Source organism: Enhydra lutris, unplaced genomic scaffold (assembly GCF_002288905.1).
Source record: "Enhydra lutris kenyoni isolate GAN:26980312 unplaced genomic scaffold, ASM228890v2 scaffoldscaffold37, whole genome shotgun sequence".
NCBI lineage: Eukaryota > Metazoa > Chordata > Mammalia > Carnivora > Mustelidae > Enhydra > Enhydra lutris.
In genome coordinates this window covers 8,344,731-8,364,654 of record NW_019154121.1, presented here as the reverse complement: position 1 = coordinate 8,364,654, position 19,924 = coordinate 8,344,731, and the positions used below count along the sequence as shown (strand labels likewise).

General features: G+C 39.5%; 1 protein-coding gene across 1 annotated transcript in view; it reads left to right on the top strand.

Annotated features, from left to right (window-relative positions):
• LOC111154480 (FAT atypical cadherin 3) overlaps positions 1-19,924 on the top strand; it is a 507,157-nt gene that overhangs the window by 394,841 nt on the left and 92,392 nt on the right. Inside the window, exons 6-8 of the mRNA XM_022514093.1 lie at positions 3,300-3,439; positions 16,861-17,136; positions 19,581-19,791. Coding sequence (XP_022369801.1) covers positions 3,300-3,439; positions 16,861-17,136; positions 19,581-19,791 — 627 coding nt within the window. The remainder of the gene's footprint in view (positions 1-3,299; positions 3,440-16,860; positions 17,137-19,580; positions 19,792-19,924) is intronic.

Genomic DNA, 19,924 nt, shown 5'->3' with positions numbered 1-19,924 from the left:
CTGCCCAGCATATTCAAGCAGTAACTGCTGGCTTCAAGTATTTTCACCCCTGTCCCATTTTTGAAGCTTTTTAGGATATTCTGACTTGTTATGTTTAACTTGAGAATCCAAGAGAACCCCAACCCTCCTCTTCTGCTCTTCGTTTACTCTATTACACCCGTCTTGACCAAAAATGGTCACAGAGCCATGTTCTTGACATGAACTATCTGTTATGTGGGCTGTTCACAACCTCGCTTTTAACCATCTCTGCCGCACACCCCCGCAGCAACACTCAGGCTGTGACTTTTCTAATTTCCCACTTTGTTGAAGCTCAGACCAGCTCGGCGGTGTCCTCCCCTGTCCCCACCTTTCGTTTAGCCTAACGCTGCTGCACTAGCACACTCTGGCTTTGCATGTTGTGTTACTGGCTCTGAGGAAGCATATCTTGTTGAAACGGAATGCTGCTAGTGAAAAAGGACTCCTTCCATTTGATAATCTCACCCCAGATGAATTGGACGTGGTTCCCTATGAAATGAAATCACCTTTCAGGCTAAAAGGGAGCCTGAGAAATGAGCCCTGGGGGAGAGATACGGAGTCGTTCATGAAATGGGATGCCTAAGTGGTAGCTTATTAAATCATGTGAGGGTTGATGGTGCACTGCTGGTCTGGATTCTGCCTCCCTTGTCAGAAACTCAATTTAAAACCGAGGGAAGATTTGGGGAGCCTTGTTTTCGCATGCAATCTTGGTTTAACTCAGAGCACAAGCTCTGGAAGCAACTATCAAAGGCTGCTCACCATATTGACAGGCTGAGAGACACTTCACAGACCCTATCTCTCAAGCTCGCCTTGACCTGCTTTTCATTTGTCTATCTCCCACCCTTTTAGAAGTTTCTAGAGTATTGGAAACAGTAACGGGGTGTGAGGGAGATACACACACAAACAATCACACACACAGCAGCAGGAAGAGAGAGAACTTTAAAAAATCACAACCCTAAAAGTAGCCAAAAATGTTTTTTCATATGAAAAATGACTAATAAGAAAACACAATCTATATGCCATTTGTAAACTATGCAACTTTTATGCCACTCGGCCCATGAAATGATTATGTCTTTCAGCACAGGGCCCTGAGGAAAATGTGCATCCCAGGCAGTGAGAGAGAGCACATAGATTGCCCCATTTAAACAGGAACTGAAATTGGAAATCTTGGCTTGTCTGTTCTCTACATTTCATTTTCATGCATCTTTAAATGGGAGCAAACCAAAGTTTTATAATTTGCATAATTTCTGTTTTGCCCTGACCTACCAATTTCCACCTTCTGAAATTAATTGACATAGAAAGATGACCTTTTCCTGGATCCTAATCCTGCCCCCCCCCCAAAAAAAATAATGTGTTTTCATATTTAAGAAAGTAAACAACCTGGTTAGGAAAACATGTGAAAAATGATTTTAAATGTGATTTAAAATATGAAGTAGCACCCACCCAAAACAGCCCAGGAAATGGCAGTATACCCTTCCACACAGGTCTGACGTCTTTTATGTCCTTCCTTTGAAACTTTCTGTGGCAAAGTTTTTTTTCAGAATGTACTAGTTGATAGCAAATGATTTTTCTTTGCTCATTAGGATGGTAGTTCAAGATGCTTGAAACAGCCTTACATTTTACTTCATGTAGTTATCAACAGGAAGCACTCCCTTTGAAAGAGACACAGTGACCTGAGGTTTGCTTCCCTGATTTCCTCCTCTTTCTCCTTCTCCGGTTCTTCAAAAGATTTTTTTTTTTTTTTTTTTGGAGTTAACATTAAGTGCTCCTCAGTAAATCAATTAAAGATATTAATTGGAAGATGAGTCTCTTTTTAGATGAAATTTTTGAAAAATATATCATCTCCAAGTAATTCTGTGGTCCCCCCGTATCTCCATAACTTTAATTAAATGTCAAGGGCAATTATGTTCTCTCTAGCAATTAAATAATCTTAAGTGTATATGACAGCTGCAAGCAATAAGTATTTGAAATATATATGACCGGTGTTTTTTTTTAAGAAAACCATATGATTTATTTTGTGTCACCGTACATCCCATTCTACTAATTCAGGTAAAATTCTCCTTTCTCTGAAGTCATTCACTCATTTGTAATTGTAGTATCATAGAAATTGTATATGGTATTTTTCATTGATCAGCAAAATGAAATGCAGAGTATGATGAACATAAGAGAAGCCAAGATTTCTTTCCTAAAATATGAAATTCAATGAAAGCACTGCCCTCTATGCTGTAGCTAAATAAAATTACTATCCGAGAACAAAATTAATTGACATCATGAAATTTCAGACTAAAATAAATAGAACTTGTGAACATGTACTGATGTTTAATTAAAGTCAGTCCAGCATTTATACCATTATCTTTTCTCCTCCTTAAAAAGAAAAAAAAAAATCATTTTGGGAAAGATCATAAACCACATTTTAGTTCACAGAGATGGAAACAGCTACAGTAATTTTAAAATGGCCTGTGTTGTCTTTGCACATTATTCACAGATTGTGGGCTGTACTTGGTCTGACAGACTAGGGAGGAAAGTTTTTTAAACTTTTGTACTGATTGTTTTATGAGTGATGTCACATAAACATGTCACCTACATAAAGTAGGTGTTCTTCTACGTCCTTCCAGATTTCATTTTATAAATCTCCCATAAACTTGCTACCTTTGGGGGACAAAAATAATTCACACTGTCAAATGGCAAAAAAAAAAATTTTCTATAAACACCCCAACTTGCAGATACAAAGTTTTTTACTTGAAACTCAATTTTTTTGTCCTTTTTCTTATTTTCTACTATTTATACTTTTATTTCTGACATCTACTGGAGGGAATCTGAATTCTATCAACCAAATGTTTACCATCAATCCTAGATTTAAGAATGTCTACACAGTTTTGTTAATAATTGGATTACTTATTTACTTAGAATTTAATCTATTTTAGAAAAAGCAGAAAGGTCTAGAAATTCTTAGCAGAAAAACCACAAGGGGTTGGAGGGCCTCAAGCTTTCTAAATATTTTACTGAGTCAGGTTATGCTTTACTTCTTTAACATTAGTGCTGAGGTTTTTCTTTGCAATACATTTTTTTTTTGTGACATTTGTAATGCATTGTAGAGGCTGTGTTTGGAAATACAAATTAAGTTGGAAATAAAGAGGTCCCATTTAAGATGTATAAAATTGAACCATGGGGATGCCTGTCAAAAAATATTTCTATATGAGATCTCCCTTTAAAGCTATATGCTTCAATAGATGTAATAACTTCTCAGATATGCTAATTTTGTGTTGTTTTTGTGAAATCATCAGGGGGGAATTTTGACAGCTCTTTTGACGCAGAGAAGGGTGTTGGGACCATTGTCATTGCAAAACCTTTGGATGCAGAACAGAGGTCCATCTATAATATGAGTGTGGAAGTCACCGATGGGACAAATGTTGCTGTCACTCAGGTAAGATGTCAAATTACTAAATGGTGAGAATGCTCAACGATCTGCTAATGTCAGTGGTGCAAGTGATTAAAGAATGTATTGGAATTTGTAAATGTTGTCCATGGATTTCTACTGTTATTTAAAAAAAAAAGCATATGAGAGAACAACCTAGGAAAGGATTCTATCAATGATATTGTATAACTTAGCTGTGACTGTTCATGCATGGTAGAGTGATACGTTTTTCTTCCTAATCATTGACTGTAGATTTCTTTCTTAGACAACAAAGTCAGCTTTCCTTGAATTTACATAGAAGAGGACATGTACATCATCTGAGTCAACACACCATTATATTCTTCACCTTCTCACTTTTCAGTCTCAGAGAGTTAGAGCTAGACTAACACCAAGGAGTCCAAGTTAATTCCACAAACTCAGATGAGTGATATGTTCAAGGTCACACAGACTTCATTAAGTACAAGGACTGAGATTTGGGTGCCCTGCATCCCATCTCTGGTTCTAGTCTCTGTGCCAGTGGTCCTTCATCCCGGCTGCCCAATGGAATCCCCTGGTCGTGGGGCGTAGGATATTAAAACGAGTGAAGCCTGGGCCCCACCTGCAGAGATCCTATAGGATTCTAACTAACAAGCAGCCAGGGGTGAGGACCACTGCTCGGACTTTGGCATGTGAGTGTTGATGAAATAGCATTCAAAGCAAGGATGAGAAGAAAATCTCTGGGTGAAACTAAAACGGTGTTAGATATCAGCGGGGGCAGATTTACCCCAAATACAAGATTTTTTTTGTCTTCTATATTAGGACTGGCATACACACCTGTCCTATACCCCTTCCATTCTCCCTACTTCTCTCTCCTGTTCTCACAACCCCAGATGCCATCACTCATCAATCACGGTCCTTCTCCTTTTCAGCCCAAATTGTGCTCTGAGACTCCTCAACGCAATGCTTCAGGATGTGAAGATGAAATCATTGCCAACCCCAAAGTTAGCAAGTGTGAATTTGTTTAAAACGTGATGTAAGCTCTTATAACTATGCAGGTTTAAAAAGGAGAGAAGGGGATCTTTTCATGTGCTGCCCCTAAGTTTGAAGTGGTTTCAAAAGTACGATAAGACTTTCTCCTTTGAGGCTGTGCATAATCATAAAATAGTGAAATTTTAAAGAAACAGTAGGGTTTGTTCTCAGTTTTACTTCTTTACTTTTTGCCTTTGTTTTCTTTACCTTTTACTTTTCACTCAAATTAATGGACCCCCAGAAAGGGGCCATCATGTGCAGGAGACATGGCAGCCAGTGTGTGATGTCTCTGTATCCTTCAATCCATGTCTTCTCCCTAGGACGACTATACAGCCCTGACTACCTGCGAGATGCCCACTAACACCTGTTGCACCAGTGTAACTACTAATAATTATCCCATTCACTCTTAAAATTGGGACAATAAATTATATGGCTGTCCTACTTAAATCTGCACTGCTTTAGAGGATTTTCAAGGCTAAAATACAGACTCCTGGAAAAGACAGCACGGTAGGGATCCTAGGGACTCAATCTAAAAGCAAGCCCCAAAGACTAAGACAAAACAACCCACTTTCAGTATTGCTAAGTCTTTATTGCTCATTCACTTTTGGAATTCGCCAGTTCTTAGCATAGTCAACCTCAACTTTTTAGCACCACTTAAAAACACAAGACGGATTTGAGTAAAATACAAATAGAGCATGGAGCCATATTCATTCCCACACTGTTCTCCAGGGTTTTATAACAATTGAATGAAAGGGTAAGTTGGTGTGTGCCCAGAATGTTATAGATACACATGAAATATGTTTACGATGAGTGAGCAAATGGTAGGTGGGGCACAGCTAGCAGGGTCTGCATGGCGGATATGCTGGATCTTGAAAGCACACAACTGATTCGTGTTAACCGAAAAAAAAATTATCAATGAAACTTTTCTTTTAGACTTTCATTAGGACCAGATGAGAAATCACTGAACAGCATGTATTCCACAAATATTTCTCGGGTTTGTACCATGTGCTAGGAGCTATGCTAGATGCCTGAGGTCACAGTGATTCAGAATTTTAAAACCAGATGACTGATAGGCACACACTCTTTAAAAGTTAACTTGGAAGCATAGATTATCAGACTTTGAATGTACACATTGTTCAAGTCCTACTTTGGCTGATTTTTAGTTCAGACTAACATACATATCTCCAGAGCAGATGGGAAAGTGGGAGAATGGGGGTGAACTTGGAGGTTTCCTTTGGCAAGGGCAAGCTGAGTAGGTTAATGAAGGATAGCAAGAGATTTTCTTGTCAAAACCTTCCAAGTCACTCTGTGTCTCCAGGGTCTCAAGAAGTGAGAACTAACCATTTCCAAAGTATAAACTTGTGTGTCATCATTATTATCACCAGAAAACCATTACTCTGTCCATAAGGCTGTGTTTGGGCCTGAACACCCACCCAGTCCCTGTCCAGCCCATGTCAACCCAGGCCTCTGCTCACATTTGCCACAGCACCTCTGACAATAAAGACAGAAGGAGTTCTCTCAATTAGTCAAAGCCCTCAGTATCAAGGACATTATTACAAAAAGATGTTTTGGTAAAGAAAAGGCATTCTAGATTTCTTTTAGAAATCACTAAAGCACACTCCAACCCATGACCCAAGGCCAACTTCATGATTCTATCATCAAACAGTACCCTTCACCATATAACTAAATCAATGTTTTGTTGCCCAAAACACCTGTTCAGTTTTTCCTTTGGGAACTTTTCTCTCCTTTGTTCCTTTGGAATCATAAAACATCTATGACAAGAGCTTCAATTCGGCCAGAAACAACATGTAGAATTTCACTTCACAAATGTCATCTTTATCAGAGCCTCAGGGATCTCTGTGTCTACATGAAAACCCTCCCTTCATCTTCCTTTTTGTTCTTTTGTCCCAACTTGTAGGATTCTTGTGCCTCAGAGCTACAATTCCTGGTGGCAAATAAACATCCTTTTCCTTACTGAGATTCCCTAGCGTGAGTACAGAATATAAAAAGATTCTGCAGATTTCGAGTTCTAAAGATTCAGATGTACTAAATGAGCACATAAGATGAGTTTCTCCAGCTGGCATAGGAAGAGAGGCAGCGAAGGGGGATGTCAGAGATTCAAATTTGTGAGATGATTTGAAACCTCATCACTAGTTCAGGTAGGGAGGGGACAACCTGGCAAGGCATGAAGGTAGCCTTGAGGGGCTGAAAGGGACTCCAGCTGACAGCCCACAAGGAAACGGGAACGTCAGGCCTCTCACCTCAAGGAACTCAATTTGGTTAATAACCTGAATGAGCCTGGAGCTGACTCACCCCCTGGAAACTTCCATCCCCGCTGACCTCTTCATTTTGGCTTCGTGGGACTCTATGTAAGAGTCTCATGAACAAGTGAGCCACACTGTACTCAAACTTCTGACTTAACCAAGCCAGGCGATAACAAATGGGTGTTGTTTTAAACCAGGTTTGTGGTCATTTGTTATGTTAGAAATAAGAAACCGTTGTCATCTTCATTTTGCAGAAAAGGAAACTGAGCAAAGCAAGTTTATGTAACTTGAGTAGATCAGGATTCAGAGGTAGGTAGCTAGATTCCAGAACCTTCTCTCTCAACCACCGCCCTGAGCCACCTCTCAAAAGCAAGGGTAAATCTTTGCTACCTGTTCTAAGGTAGCCACCTTAGAACACTTAGCCAGAGAAACCCACCTTGCTCTCCTGGTTATGAGGGGGACACCTGTTACGATTGCTGCATGGAGAACATAGTGCCACCTGTGACTAGTAGAATGTCTCATAGCCAGCCAGCCATGCTGGGGAGAGAGCAAAATATCCCAGTCTCCTCAGAGCCTCCACTAAGCCAGATGCGTTTATGTGCCACAGGGACACACATTACCAAGAATGAGAAATTACGGGTTTTAAAAACTTTCCCCATACATCTATCAAGTCCATCTGAGCTACTGCATCTTCATAACAAATTTAAATAAATGCAGAACACGGCTCTTCCAAAGGACCATGGATAGAAATATATAGTAATATATAATGCCTGGTCTTTGCACAATGAGACTTAACCAAGCTTCTTTCTTGTTTTATTTTCCTGTCTTACTGGGAATAGTTAAATCAAGTATTATCATTACACTTAATTTTCTAGTGAGAAATTGGCACACAGATGGGTTGGGTGGCTATCCTGGGTGCACATAGGTAAAGAGGTCCAAACCCATCTTTTTTTTCTCAAAATCAGATTTCAGAAAATTTTCCCTACACTTCTATACAGAATATATGATTCATTAGTGGAAGCATCTGGTATAAAGGAAGGAGCACTGACCTTGAATCAGGTGACCCAAGTTCAAGTCAGCACTGAACCAGTTCTTGTCTTTGTTTTCATGAAATGTAGTACTATCTCTGTGAGAATCGGCTTCTTCTGTAGAATGGGGATAACACCTTCCATATTTCATAGGTTATTATCAGAATAAAATAAGATTTTTTGAGCTATCTCAATATCTGTGATGTGCTGGACATATGCAGCTGTTATTAGTCTAATCATCAACTTAAAATTGGAATAATATACCTGATAGCTATAAGATACTGTGTGTGTGACTTTCATTGTTATTCATGAAAGACAGCAGAGATATTCATGCCCAAATAATAATATAAAAATTACATTGATTTGATTCAGGGGCTTGTGATTTATGCTTTTGTGATTTTAATATGCTTTTCTTATTCAAGTCTTGCTTTGATTTATAAAGATATGAAAATCAGCTTGTATTTGTATGCTCCATAGCCAAACCTGAGATTAAAAATCTCTTTCAGATAATCTCCAAAGTTCTTCAGCTCCACAAAAGCAGTTAATTGAGTTAATGAGCCAGAGAGGTTTTCTACCGGAAGAGTGTATGCACTGGGGCTGAGAGGTCTGGTTAGCCTTGGTTAGCCTTGGTTAGCCTGGTTAGCATTCCTTGGGTTGACCTTGCCCTCCACAGCCGTGAGGATTCCATTCTTTTGTCTCTAAGGGATGTGTTGGGAGTTCCTAACTGGCCTCCTTCCTCAAAAAGCAGACTTTGTCCTGAAGACTTAGCCTCTGTCTTATCCTTTCCCTCTACCTTATACCTGCTTAAAGGCCAGTGAGGGTAGGAATGAATCCTTTTGCCAAAGCTGCTCCGTGATTCCCTAGATGAAGGAACTCCCAAGGGATACCTTCGTTGTCAAAGCTTTTCATTTCTCTTCTTTAGTGTCATCTCCCTGCTTAAAGGCCAGTGAGGGTAGGAATGAATCCTTTTGCCAAAGCTGCTCCGTGATTCCCTAGATGAAGGAACTCCCAAGGGATACCTTCGTTGTCAAAGCTTTTCATTTCTCTTCTTTAGTGTCATCTCCCTCTTAGTAGGTGAGAAAGGAAGTAGCCACGAGCCTCCTTATACAGTTACATTAGGAAAATACTGGAACTAGTACAATTACATAGAGATTTAAAAAAAAAAAAAAGGCAGCAGTCCAAACCTAAGGTGGGACTTTTTTTTTTTAATTTTTTTTTTTTATATTTTTAAACATATAATGTTTTATTAGCCCCAGGGGTACAGGTCTGTGAATCGCCAGGTTTACACACTTCACAGCACTCAAGGTGGGACTTTCTGTTAAAAAAAAAATAGTAATGATAAAAGTTCACTGTATGTCATAGATCTGTGCCTAACAACTTACAAGTAAATCAATTTTGGAAGATGGATTCCAATTTTAAAGGCAGCAGGGAAATTTCTATTTAGAATAATCCTATGATTAATATTCCCCAAATGACAATGATCATGTCAATTATCTCTTGTGTCAGTTAGGATTTCCATATAGCAAAGCATATAATATTTGCACATGTAATTGTTCACATACATGTTAGTGCTTTTACAATTAGTGTGTATATAATTTGAGGGTATGTGGAAATGGTATGATGGAATGAGTGTCAAATTTGACTCCATATGACCAAGTGTAAGTCTAGCCTTGCCATTGGTACTTTGGGCACACCCTTTGACTTCTCTGATTCTCATTTTTCCCATTAATACCCTGGGGACCATAAAGTTTAAGACACATATATGATATGGATTGATACATTGTTAAACAAACATATACCGACATATTTTTTTCTATATACATGTTCAAAAAACAAAACTTGTAAACCTGGGGAGATTACAAGGGGCACTACCTCTGACATAACAACCATTGAGTATTTTAAGTATGGTTTTGAAATGCCAAGAGGGGCACAACAGAGGTTCGGTAATTTAAGACTTAATTGGTTCTCATAAAAGATGGAGGCCTTACCCTCTAACACACCCCATGAACACTTCATTCCATGAGTCTTTGTAAAGCCAGGCTTGGCATCTACCCAAACTTAGCTTCGATGAGCCTGCAAAACCCAAAGTGTTTGTGGGGAGCAGCATTGAATCCAGCTCTGAAGAGACTTCCTACATTCAGGTTTCCTCCCACTTTAATTCCATTGTGCTTCTTTAGGCCTTTCAATTACCATTTTGAGCGCAACGTCTTTGAGGTTTACTTTGCTTTGTTTGTTAGTTCAGGAGCTCACAAATGGCCCCAACTGTGGGAAATAAAAAGCAAATGAGGAAAAGGAAGTCTTTGACAGAGAAACACTTGTTCTGACTGTAGATTAGGCTCAAGACAAAGCAAGCAGAAAGAGGCAAGCTTTTCAGGAGCACATCAACTTAGAAACTTCGTGAAGGTCAGGGCAGCCTTGCTGGCTGGAAAGGCTTTTTTATTCCATTAATATAACTGCTTCTGTGAACACAAATATTTTAGCATCTTGACTAAGTTAACTTGAACTTTTTAAAAGGAAGAATTGGCAATCAAAGAATCTAGTATGACTTCCAAATACAGTAAAGATTAGAAACAATACCTAAAACTCACAGCATACTTCTTGCCCCCCCCCATTTTTTTCACCATAAACTCCAGGCAAATCTTGTTCCCATGTCAGACTCACTCTGTGAGCAAGTCTTACTGACACAGAGGTCATAGCACTGCCCTTTTCTCTTCTTCAGAAAAGCTCATATGCACCAAAGTGAATGACCGTGCAGAAATTTATAGGGGGAGCCATGGTCTGACCACATTTATTTTAAAAAGTAAATAATTTTGTAGAATGCAGCCAAATGCCTGCATATTACTTTTAAAGGAGAATTGGTAAAAGTTTTCCTGCTAGTCAGTAATAAGACAAGAAGATGACCGTCTTCACTACTATTTAACATTGTGCTATAAGTATTAGCCAGTGCAAATAGATGAGATAAAGCAATCTGTGTTATAAAATTTATAAAGAAAAAGGTAAAAGAAATGTAATCCTTCAACATGGACTCCCTTGTTTGTGGGATTTTGTGCATTTTGGATATATGAGTTTGGGTGGTTTTGTTTTGGTTTGTTTTGTTTTTGGGAGAGTCCTTTCACACCCATGCAAGAGCTGGAGGCAGGGGAAGGGAAGATGGAGAGGGAGAGAGAGAATCTCAAGCAGGCTCCATGCCCAGCGCAGAGCGAGACATGGGACTGTATCCCACAACCAGCCAAAATCAAGGGTCAGACACTTAACCAACTGAGCCACCCGGGCACCCCTCAGTGCTTTTAATAATTAAGATGGTCCCCAATTCAAGAAAACTCGACAAAAATAAAGGAGCTTTTTTTAAGTACTATAAAAATAAAAGGAAGAATATCATCATTGATCTAATTGCTGCTACTATTATTACTACAATGTCTAATAGTTTTATTGTTGTCATTGTTATTGTTAAATTATACTATTAATATTATGATCATCATCATCTTTATAATCATTTCACCTGGATCACGGCCTAAGAGAATAAAATCTGTGGTGTCAAAGATTTTGTGATAAAATTGTGGTATCTCAATCTATGTCTAAGGTACCTACAAGTACCAAGATACCAAATATTTAACTATAATATTTATCGAGTGCCTGTGAAGTATCCATCCCTGAGCTAGATGCTGGGTATGCATTGATGATCTCTGAAATTTATCTATAATCCCAAAATCAACGTTCTCAGCACCCTTGTGTTCATTCCCTGACATGTGCAGAGCAGCAAAATATTTTCCCTGCTATTGAATAAGGTAATGTTCCGCCATCTTATCTCAGCTCTCATACTATGTACAGGCGTCCTGTTTGCAGTCTATTCAGTGCCACATTTTTTTGCATTTTGTGTTCTTTGTTGGTAATCTCATGATTTGAAAGACCCCAAAATGTAGTACTGAAGTGCAATCTAGTGTTCCCAAGTGCAAGAAGGACGTAATGTGCCTTAAGAGAAAATATGTGTGTTCGATGGGCTTCATTCAGGCATGACTTACAGTGCTGTTGGCTGGAGAGGCTCTCTCTCCTCTTCTCCCTCTGCCCCTCCCCCTGCACACATGCTTTCTCGGTCTCTTAAATAAATAAATAATTCTTTAAAAAAAAAAAAAAAAACCTATTTGAGGAAAACTAAAACATCCCTGCAAAATGAAACCATAGATCGGAATAAATGAAAAAAGACAAACTATGTCCTTGGATAGGAAGACTCCATCATAAAGGATCAGTTCTCCTAGAGTTAACCTATCCTTTTGCCATAAAGCAATTTAAAACACTGTCAATTTTTTGTCAGGTGCTATACCAGTCAATTATAAAATTCATTTTGAAGAACAACAAAGCAAGCATAGCCTGGAAAACCTTTAAAAAGAACAAAGAAAGGGCCTAACTTTTCCAGTTAAGACATTCTGTAAAGGGGCGCCTGCCTGGAGGGCTAAGTGGGTTGAGCCTCTGCCTTCAGCTCAGGTCATGATCTCAGGGTCCTGGGATCGAGTCCTGCATCGGGCTCTCTGCTTGGCAGGGAGCCTGCTTTCTCCTCTCTCTCTCTGCCTACCTATCTGCCTACTTGTGGTCTCTCTCTGTCAAATAAATAAATAAAATCTTAAAAAAAAAAAAGACATTCTGTAAAGGCTTTGTAATTGAAATATTTTATATTGACATATGAAAAGACAAATAAACCAATAGAAAATCCAGAAATATACCATTTGCATATGTAACTTTAGCATACAATAAAAGCCTCTCAAATCAGTGGGAATTTGATGGTCTTGTAAAAAGTGGCATTAAAATAAAGGGAAAGCCATGTGGAAAAAATAAAACTGGATCCATTCCTCACATAATATAGGAAAAATTCCAAATGGAGTAGAGAATGTAAGAAAAGGAAACATGCAAGTGCTATTTTTTCAAAAATGAGTGTATTCACCTGTAACCTGAAAGTGTACAAAATATTCTAAAGTATGACTCAGCTTCCAGAAACAATAAGGGAAAAGACTGATGTATTCAATTCCATGAAAATAAAAATAAAAGCTTTTGCATGTCCCCCGCAAAAAAAAATCACCATAGCAAAATGAAGTTAAGTGACAAGAATTGAAAACATATTTGCAATTTATATCACCATGCTTCCAAAAATAAAAAAGTAAAAGGCCATCTAACCCATAAAAGAATGAGCTGATATAAATAATTTTCACAGAAAAAGAAATGCAAATGACTCTTAAACATATGAAAAGATGCTCATCCTCATAATAAGAGAAAGACAAATTACAAGTACACTGAAATGCTATTTTTTATCCATCAGATTGGCAAAAAATACAAAAGTTTGAGTATGTACTCTGTTGGCAAAGCTGTGGAAGACAGCCATTCTTATATATTGCTATGGGAATACAAATTAATAAAACTTTCGGGAAGAGGAATATGGAAATAACTAACAAAACTATATAAGCACTTATACTTTGATCGAACACTCATAATTGTAGGGACCCAAATATAATATAAAAAGACCCAGGCCCAAGACTTCTCTTTGCTCATTCTTTCTAAGAGTGAAAATTGGAAACATCTTACATGAGCATCAATAGAGGAAAGGTTGAATAAACTGTGACCCACCTACTCACTGGAAGAGTATCTCTGTATGGTGTGGGTTAGTCTTTAGAATACGATAATGCAGGGGTGCCTGGGTGGCTCAGTGAGTTAAAGCTTCTGCCTTCGGCTCAGGTCATGATCCCAGGGTCCTGGATCGAGCACATTGGGCTCTCTGCTCAGCGGGGAGCCTGCTTCCTCCTCTCTCTCTGCCTGCCTCTCTGTCTACTTGTGATCTCTATCTGTCAAATAAATAAATAAAATCTTTAAAAAAAAAAAAGGTAGAATACGATAATGTAGAGTTTCTCAACAGTGACACTATTGATGTTTCAGGTCAGATCGTTCTTTGATGCGAGGGACAAGCCTGTACATTGTAGGATGTTTAGCAGCATCGCTACCCCCTATCCATTAGATTCCAGGAACACCCCAACTCCCAGCTGGACAATGAAAAATGTCTCCACATATCCCCTTAGGGACAAAGTCATCCTCAATTGAGAATCATTGATATGATGTTAAGTGACATAGCATGTCTGTGTGCCCGGGGTGTGGGGGGCAGGGGTTGGGGAAATGTATACAGTATGTTTATATTAGTGAAAGAGATGGATAAAACGTAACATTAAACTTTTTTAAAAATCATTCACCGGGGGCAACTGGGGGCTGGGGGCCTGGGTGGCCAGTCAATTAAGCAACCAACTCTTGGTTTTGGCTCAGGTCATGATCTCAGGGTCATGAGATCAAGCTGGGGCTCCAGGCTCAGGTCAGAGCCTGCTTGGGATTCTCTCTCCCTCTGTTCCTGCCCCCCTCCCACCTTTTCTCTGTCTCTATCTCTCAAATAAATAAATAAATCTTTAAAAAATATCATTACCTATAAGAAAAGAAGGGAATAGGATGAGGGGGAAAGAGATAGAAGCTAAACTACTTTAATTATACTGTTTTTGTAAATTTGACATTGGTACTTTCACATATAATGTAAAACAAAATTCAATATTAAAACAAGTTTGAAATTTGAAAGTAAATGGAAGCAAATGAACGTCTATATGTTGATGGCATAGCTACACAAAGAAGAACTCTTCTGTGACTTTAAACATACTAATGTGACTATATATCCCTAGTGCGATAAATCTCAAAGACCAAAAGAACTAAAAATAATATTAAATCACTTTTGAATGATCATAGTTGTAATGTAATTTCAGTACCAATATTGTATTATAATTTGAGGCTTGTGTGCATGTATTTCATATAAAACAGTGAATTATTGTGATGATGTCAGTCAGCATGAGAAATTTTAGCTTGGGGTTTCAGCATGGGATACAAATATAAAAAGAATGAGATTAAGTAAAAAACACGATACCCTAATTTTGAATTGGAAGTGTCAGTATGAACTCATGAAATGATTATTAACAACAAAAGACCTTTGCTGACCATCCACTGAAAAAAGCTAAATACAATAGCAAATCCAATAGCCATGATCATTCCTAGCACCATTTTCTAACTAAAAAGAAATCAATGATTTTTGGACAGAGAAATGGATAATGTAAGACTGGGTCAGAAAACGTACAAGGTGACCCTGGAAAATATCACCAGTAACAATTATTAGAAAGTAAAGAAGCTATCAAAGACTCTAAGAATTGTGTCAAAAGATCTCAAGAGCCAACTTAAAGAGGCTCCCACGGGCCAAGGAAGGGCCATTCGTGCATCAGTAAGTATAGTACCTGCAACAGACAGAAATATATCTTCTGTGATTAAATTCATGCACTCATACCGATGCTTGAAAAAAAAATAAATAATGAGTTGGAGAACCAATTTGTTATTTTGAAATAGTAAACAAAGGGAAAGAATGAAATATTAGTTATGACTTTACTACATAAATTGTCTTTCAGAATAAACCACGTAATTGGAAAGAAGTTTCTTTTTAGAACTACTCTACCTAAGAAATGAGGAATAAAACATTACCATTTCATATTTTTAATAAATAAATGTTATCTCTGTAATGATCATCAGTGGTTGCTAATACCACAAAACAAGGATGATAACTAGATGTCATATATATCCAGATGGAAATATACTGTCTCAACCATTAGAGATTTTTTTTTGTCAAAAAAAAAAAAAAAAGGAAGAGAAAGGAAATTGAATGTGAATCTTACAAAGTCTCCTAGATCTTACAAACTAGCAGTTTGTAAGAAATACAGGAAACAAAGGGACATGGAGAACAAAACAAAGGGGAAGAATGAGCCAAATTTGGGCTGTGACACCTAAAGAGAAAATGGTACAGTTTGTTTACCACCAGCAGCAACAACATAAAAATTGCAAGGAAATAAAAGGAGACAGAAGGAGAACCTATAAATTAAAAGATGATTAAAGGACATGCCAACCAAATGTAATGTTTGGACCTTATTTACGTGTCCTGATTTTTAAAAATATGTTTCTTTTTATAAATATACCTAACACCCTAAAAATTATAGAAATATGAACACCCTGAATATTTAATATTAAGAAATTATTGTTTTCTTGGTTTAGGTGCAGTAATGGTAGTGTGTATATGTTTGTGTGTTAATAGTAAGGGTCCCTATCTTTTAAAGATACATATTGAAAGGATGGGATTTGCTTCAAACTAAAAGGGGGAGCAGACAGGGATGAATAAGTACATATATAAAACAAGATTAGCCGTAAATTGATCACCATCAAAGCTGAGCTATGAATATGTGAGGGTTCATTAAACTATGACTTGGTTATTTTATTACTATTACTTATTTATGTCTGCCTGAAATGTTTTGTAAGAAAATGCCTTATAAAAAAAAAAACCAACTTGGGCACCTGGGTGGCTCAGTCAGTAAAGGGTCTGCTTTCAGCTCAGGTCATGATCCCAGGGTCCCAGGATGGAGCTTCTCCCTCTCTCTTTCCCCCTGCTTGTGCTCACTCACTCTTTCTTTCTCTGTCAAATAAATAACTCTTAAAAAAAAAAAAAGAAAGAAAGAAAGAAACTTGGGAATGCCGTATTTTCACCATCATTAGTACCATGCTCTTTGCCAGATGTCTCCCATTTGAAGAAGAACCACTGTGTGGGGCCCCTGCAGTTGAGTCCTGATTGCTCTGAGAAAACCACACCTGTGTTTGTGCTTCCCCTTCCTCTGCCTCATTATTACTTTTACTATCCCATCACTGTTTCCATGTTGCATCCACTTGAAGGAGCTCATAATAAAACTTAAGATAATAGAAACATACCAGACTAAGGTCACCTTGTGATCTCTTACATTATGCCTGAGATAGTCCTGTGGCTTTATCACTCCCAGGGGCCTGTCTCAGCTGTTCAATTAATAGTGAGAATATTGATTAGCTCATAGTTTATGTTCCTGCTTATGTGAACTACTGGTTTATTGTCAACCTCTAATTATGGAATGTTTTCATATGAGATCTTCCTACATATTGAGATAGTTACTACTGGAAGCTGGGCTCCAAGGACGCGGAGGGAGGAGAGAGGGAGGGAGCCTCTTTATTAGCAATGAGTGAATTGGCATTCACCATCACTCTTGTCTTCTTTTAACTATAGGTATTTATCAAAGTGCTGGATAATAACGATAATGGCCCAGAATTCTCTCAGCCGAATTACGATGTCACAATCTCTGAGGACGTGCTTCCAGATACAGAGATCTTGCAGATTGAAGCCACAGATAGAGACGAGAAGCACAAACTGAGCTACACTGTCCACAGTAGCATCGACTCGGCCAGCATGAGGAAATTCCGGATTGACCCTAGCACTGGTGTGCTCTACACTGCTGAGAGGCTGGACCACGAGGCCCAGGACAAGCATATCCTCAACATCATGGTAGGACCACACTGCTATTGCGCTCTCCTAACACAGTCTTTCACCCTTGGTCTTCAGAAGTACGGGGCCCTTAAATGTTGTAATTAGGAGTGAATTTGGTCTTCTCATAGCAGGGCCACCTTCGTTTCTGCCTTTTTATCTCCCTGAGGAAAATGGCTACTCTCCTGGAGTGACCAGATATTTTTGCCAGACTGAAAGAGTAGATGAGTTCTGCAACAGTGGCTGCTGACAGGCTGACTTGGAAGAAAAGGAACGGGCCATGTTTCGGTAAATCTTTCAGGCTATGATACTGGTTCTCATCCAGAAGATTCTGTGGAAAAGTTTAAAAGAAGTTCCTTGAGAAGTTAATAACAAGGGTAATCATTTACTCAAAATATGCATTGCTCAGTCCTTGGAAGCATTTAGAAGACTGATTTATTACTTACTGCATTGGCGTTGGATCTAGTCATAAATACCGCCACCCAAAACAGATCTCAAAACATACCAAAGCCTGCGGAGAGTGTTCATTAAGTCTGAATTTGGGTTCATGGGCCCTCCAAATTATGTGGAAGTTGCTTTAATTTTAAAATGGAATTTTCTTAGTTCACATAAATGAGAAGTAGAGATTGATAAGAAACATCCTTGACTAGTTTATTGACCAAAATCTGTCCCTTTGACCACCCAAGAAACCTGGGGGAAATCGCACAGCCCCTGCTTAACAGACCCCCTAAGTTTCTTGAGACCCAGACTAAACCTCAGGTACTGATTGCTTTTAAAACACGTTAAGATGCTACCAGTTTCCCAGCAGCTGAAAGTGATGTTCCTCTAAGCACTACTCTTCCTTCTCCCCAAGTCTGGAAACACTCCTGGGCCAGAGGAAGGAAGCCATGCCCTTGGCAGTTTCCAGCTGAGAACCACACACTGCACCCGCCCCCCCGCCCCCGCCCACCCTAGGTGGGAGGAGCAAGAGGGACTCAGAGGAACTATTAGATCTGCCCTCTCATTCATTCAACAGATATTTCTCCAGCACCTACTGAGTACCAAGCACCATTCTAAACCCCGGGAATGGGAAGGAGACAAAACTCCTGTACCCTTGGACATTCCACTGGAACAGACCTAGGTCTCAATAATCCCAAAATACAGAGGTCAGCTTGGTCCCTGGGTGTGGAAGGCCAGTCTACAGGCGGGAGGACTGAGCACACTCACCCCGTTGTTTTTGCATGAGTTTTATTCAGGGGCAGAAACCGTATGCCAAGGACTAACTCCATCCTCATGACTCAATGCATTTCTGTTCATTCTTTCCTTAACAAACTCAAAATTCAGTTTGGTCACCCTGTATCATTCGTCATGGCTGTAATGGATTATTTAGAGCAAACATGTCCTTTAGGCTGCCTTTCTCCGTGCTAAGCCATTTTAGTCCTTTTGCTCATTCCTTCTAGGTACTATTTCTGAAAAGCCCTTTTACTTTGATGGCTCTCCTCAGTCTGCTTTCTAATTTCTCCACATCTCTCTGAAGTTATGGAGTCTAAAATTGAACAAACGCAAAGCACACATTTGATTAGCGCAACATAAAATTATAGCAAAATCACACAGTGAGGGTTAAAGGGTTGATTATTTGCAAGCTTCTGGCATATGCAAACCAGGGGAGGCTTTAAAGCAGTTAGGTGGCTCGGTGAAGTCACAAGGAGGGGTCTGGCGTTTTAGAAACTAAGGTTTGGTTCATTTTCCTGGGGATCAGGGTTCTCTCTCAGTCCTGGGCCTTGGCCTTCGAGGCTGTCCTTGCCTGAAACATGCTGCCCACACCACCGTTTGGCCATTTCTACTTATTTTTGTTACCTCTTCCAAGAAGCTGAGCGCCCGGTTATCTGCTTCTTATGACTCCCTCCATTCCGGCACTCACAGCCAGGCCTCCTACCCATTTGCTTGTTTCTATCCCCCACCCACCTGTTAGCATCTGGAGGGCAAGGACCAGATCTGAATCACTGCTGAACCCTCTAAGTGAAGCCAGGACTTGACAGATAATAGGTGACAATAAATGTTTGTTGAATGAATGAATGGAGGGCAATGCCTGCTTTGCATTTATGAGTTCTCTCACCGAACATTCGAGTGTCCCTTTCAGAAGAGCATGCATCCACCATTCCATTAGCAGCTAGATACACGAACGAGAGGGGAGCGGCTGTGGGCGGTGGTTCAGAGGAAAGTGCTGTGGCAGCTCCACGAACACAGGCTGAACACACACCACGGGCCAGTCATCATGAAATGAGTGTGGCCGCGACTCTCAGTCTGCTCACCATTAGTGCCCTCCCCTGGTAGCACCATCACTTACCGTGGCCCTGCCCCGTGCCTGGGATTGCATCAGGCACTTTCTGTGAGCTACCTCATTTTCTGTTTGCCACAGACATAGCCATGTGAGTTCCTTGCAACTTAAGATTTTAGTCCTACCACTTCTTGTATTTTGCCTAAAGGTCAGAGATCAGGAGTTTCCTTATCGAAGAAACTTGGCCCGAGTCATTGTGAATGTGGAAGATGCTAATGATCACAGTCCCTATTTCACCAGCCCACTGTATGAAGCGTCTGTGTTTGAATCGGCTGCTCTGGGATCAGCTGTTCTGCAAGTGACCGCCCTGGACAAAGACAAAGGGGAAAATGCAGAACTCATATATACCATAGAAGCAGGTGAGAGCTGTTGCACAGATTGCAACATAATGCATGGCTTTTGACCCTCTGCAGTGTTTATCACCATGTGAAATTCACATAGTCACCCTGGAATGGCTCCAAGAGCATTGTGTGGCCAAGCCACTGCCCCAGC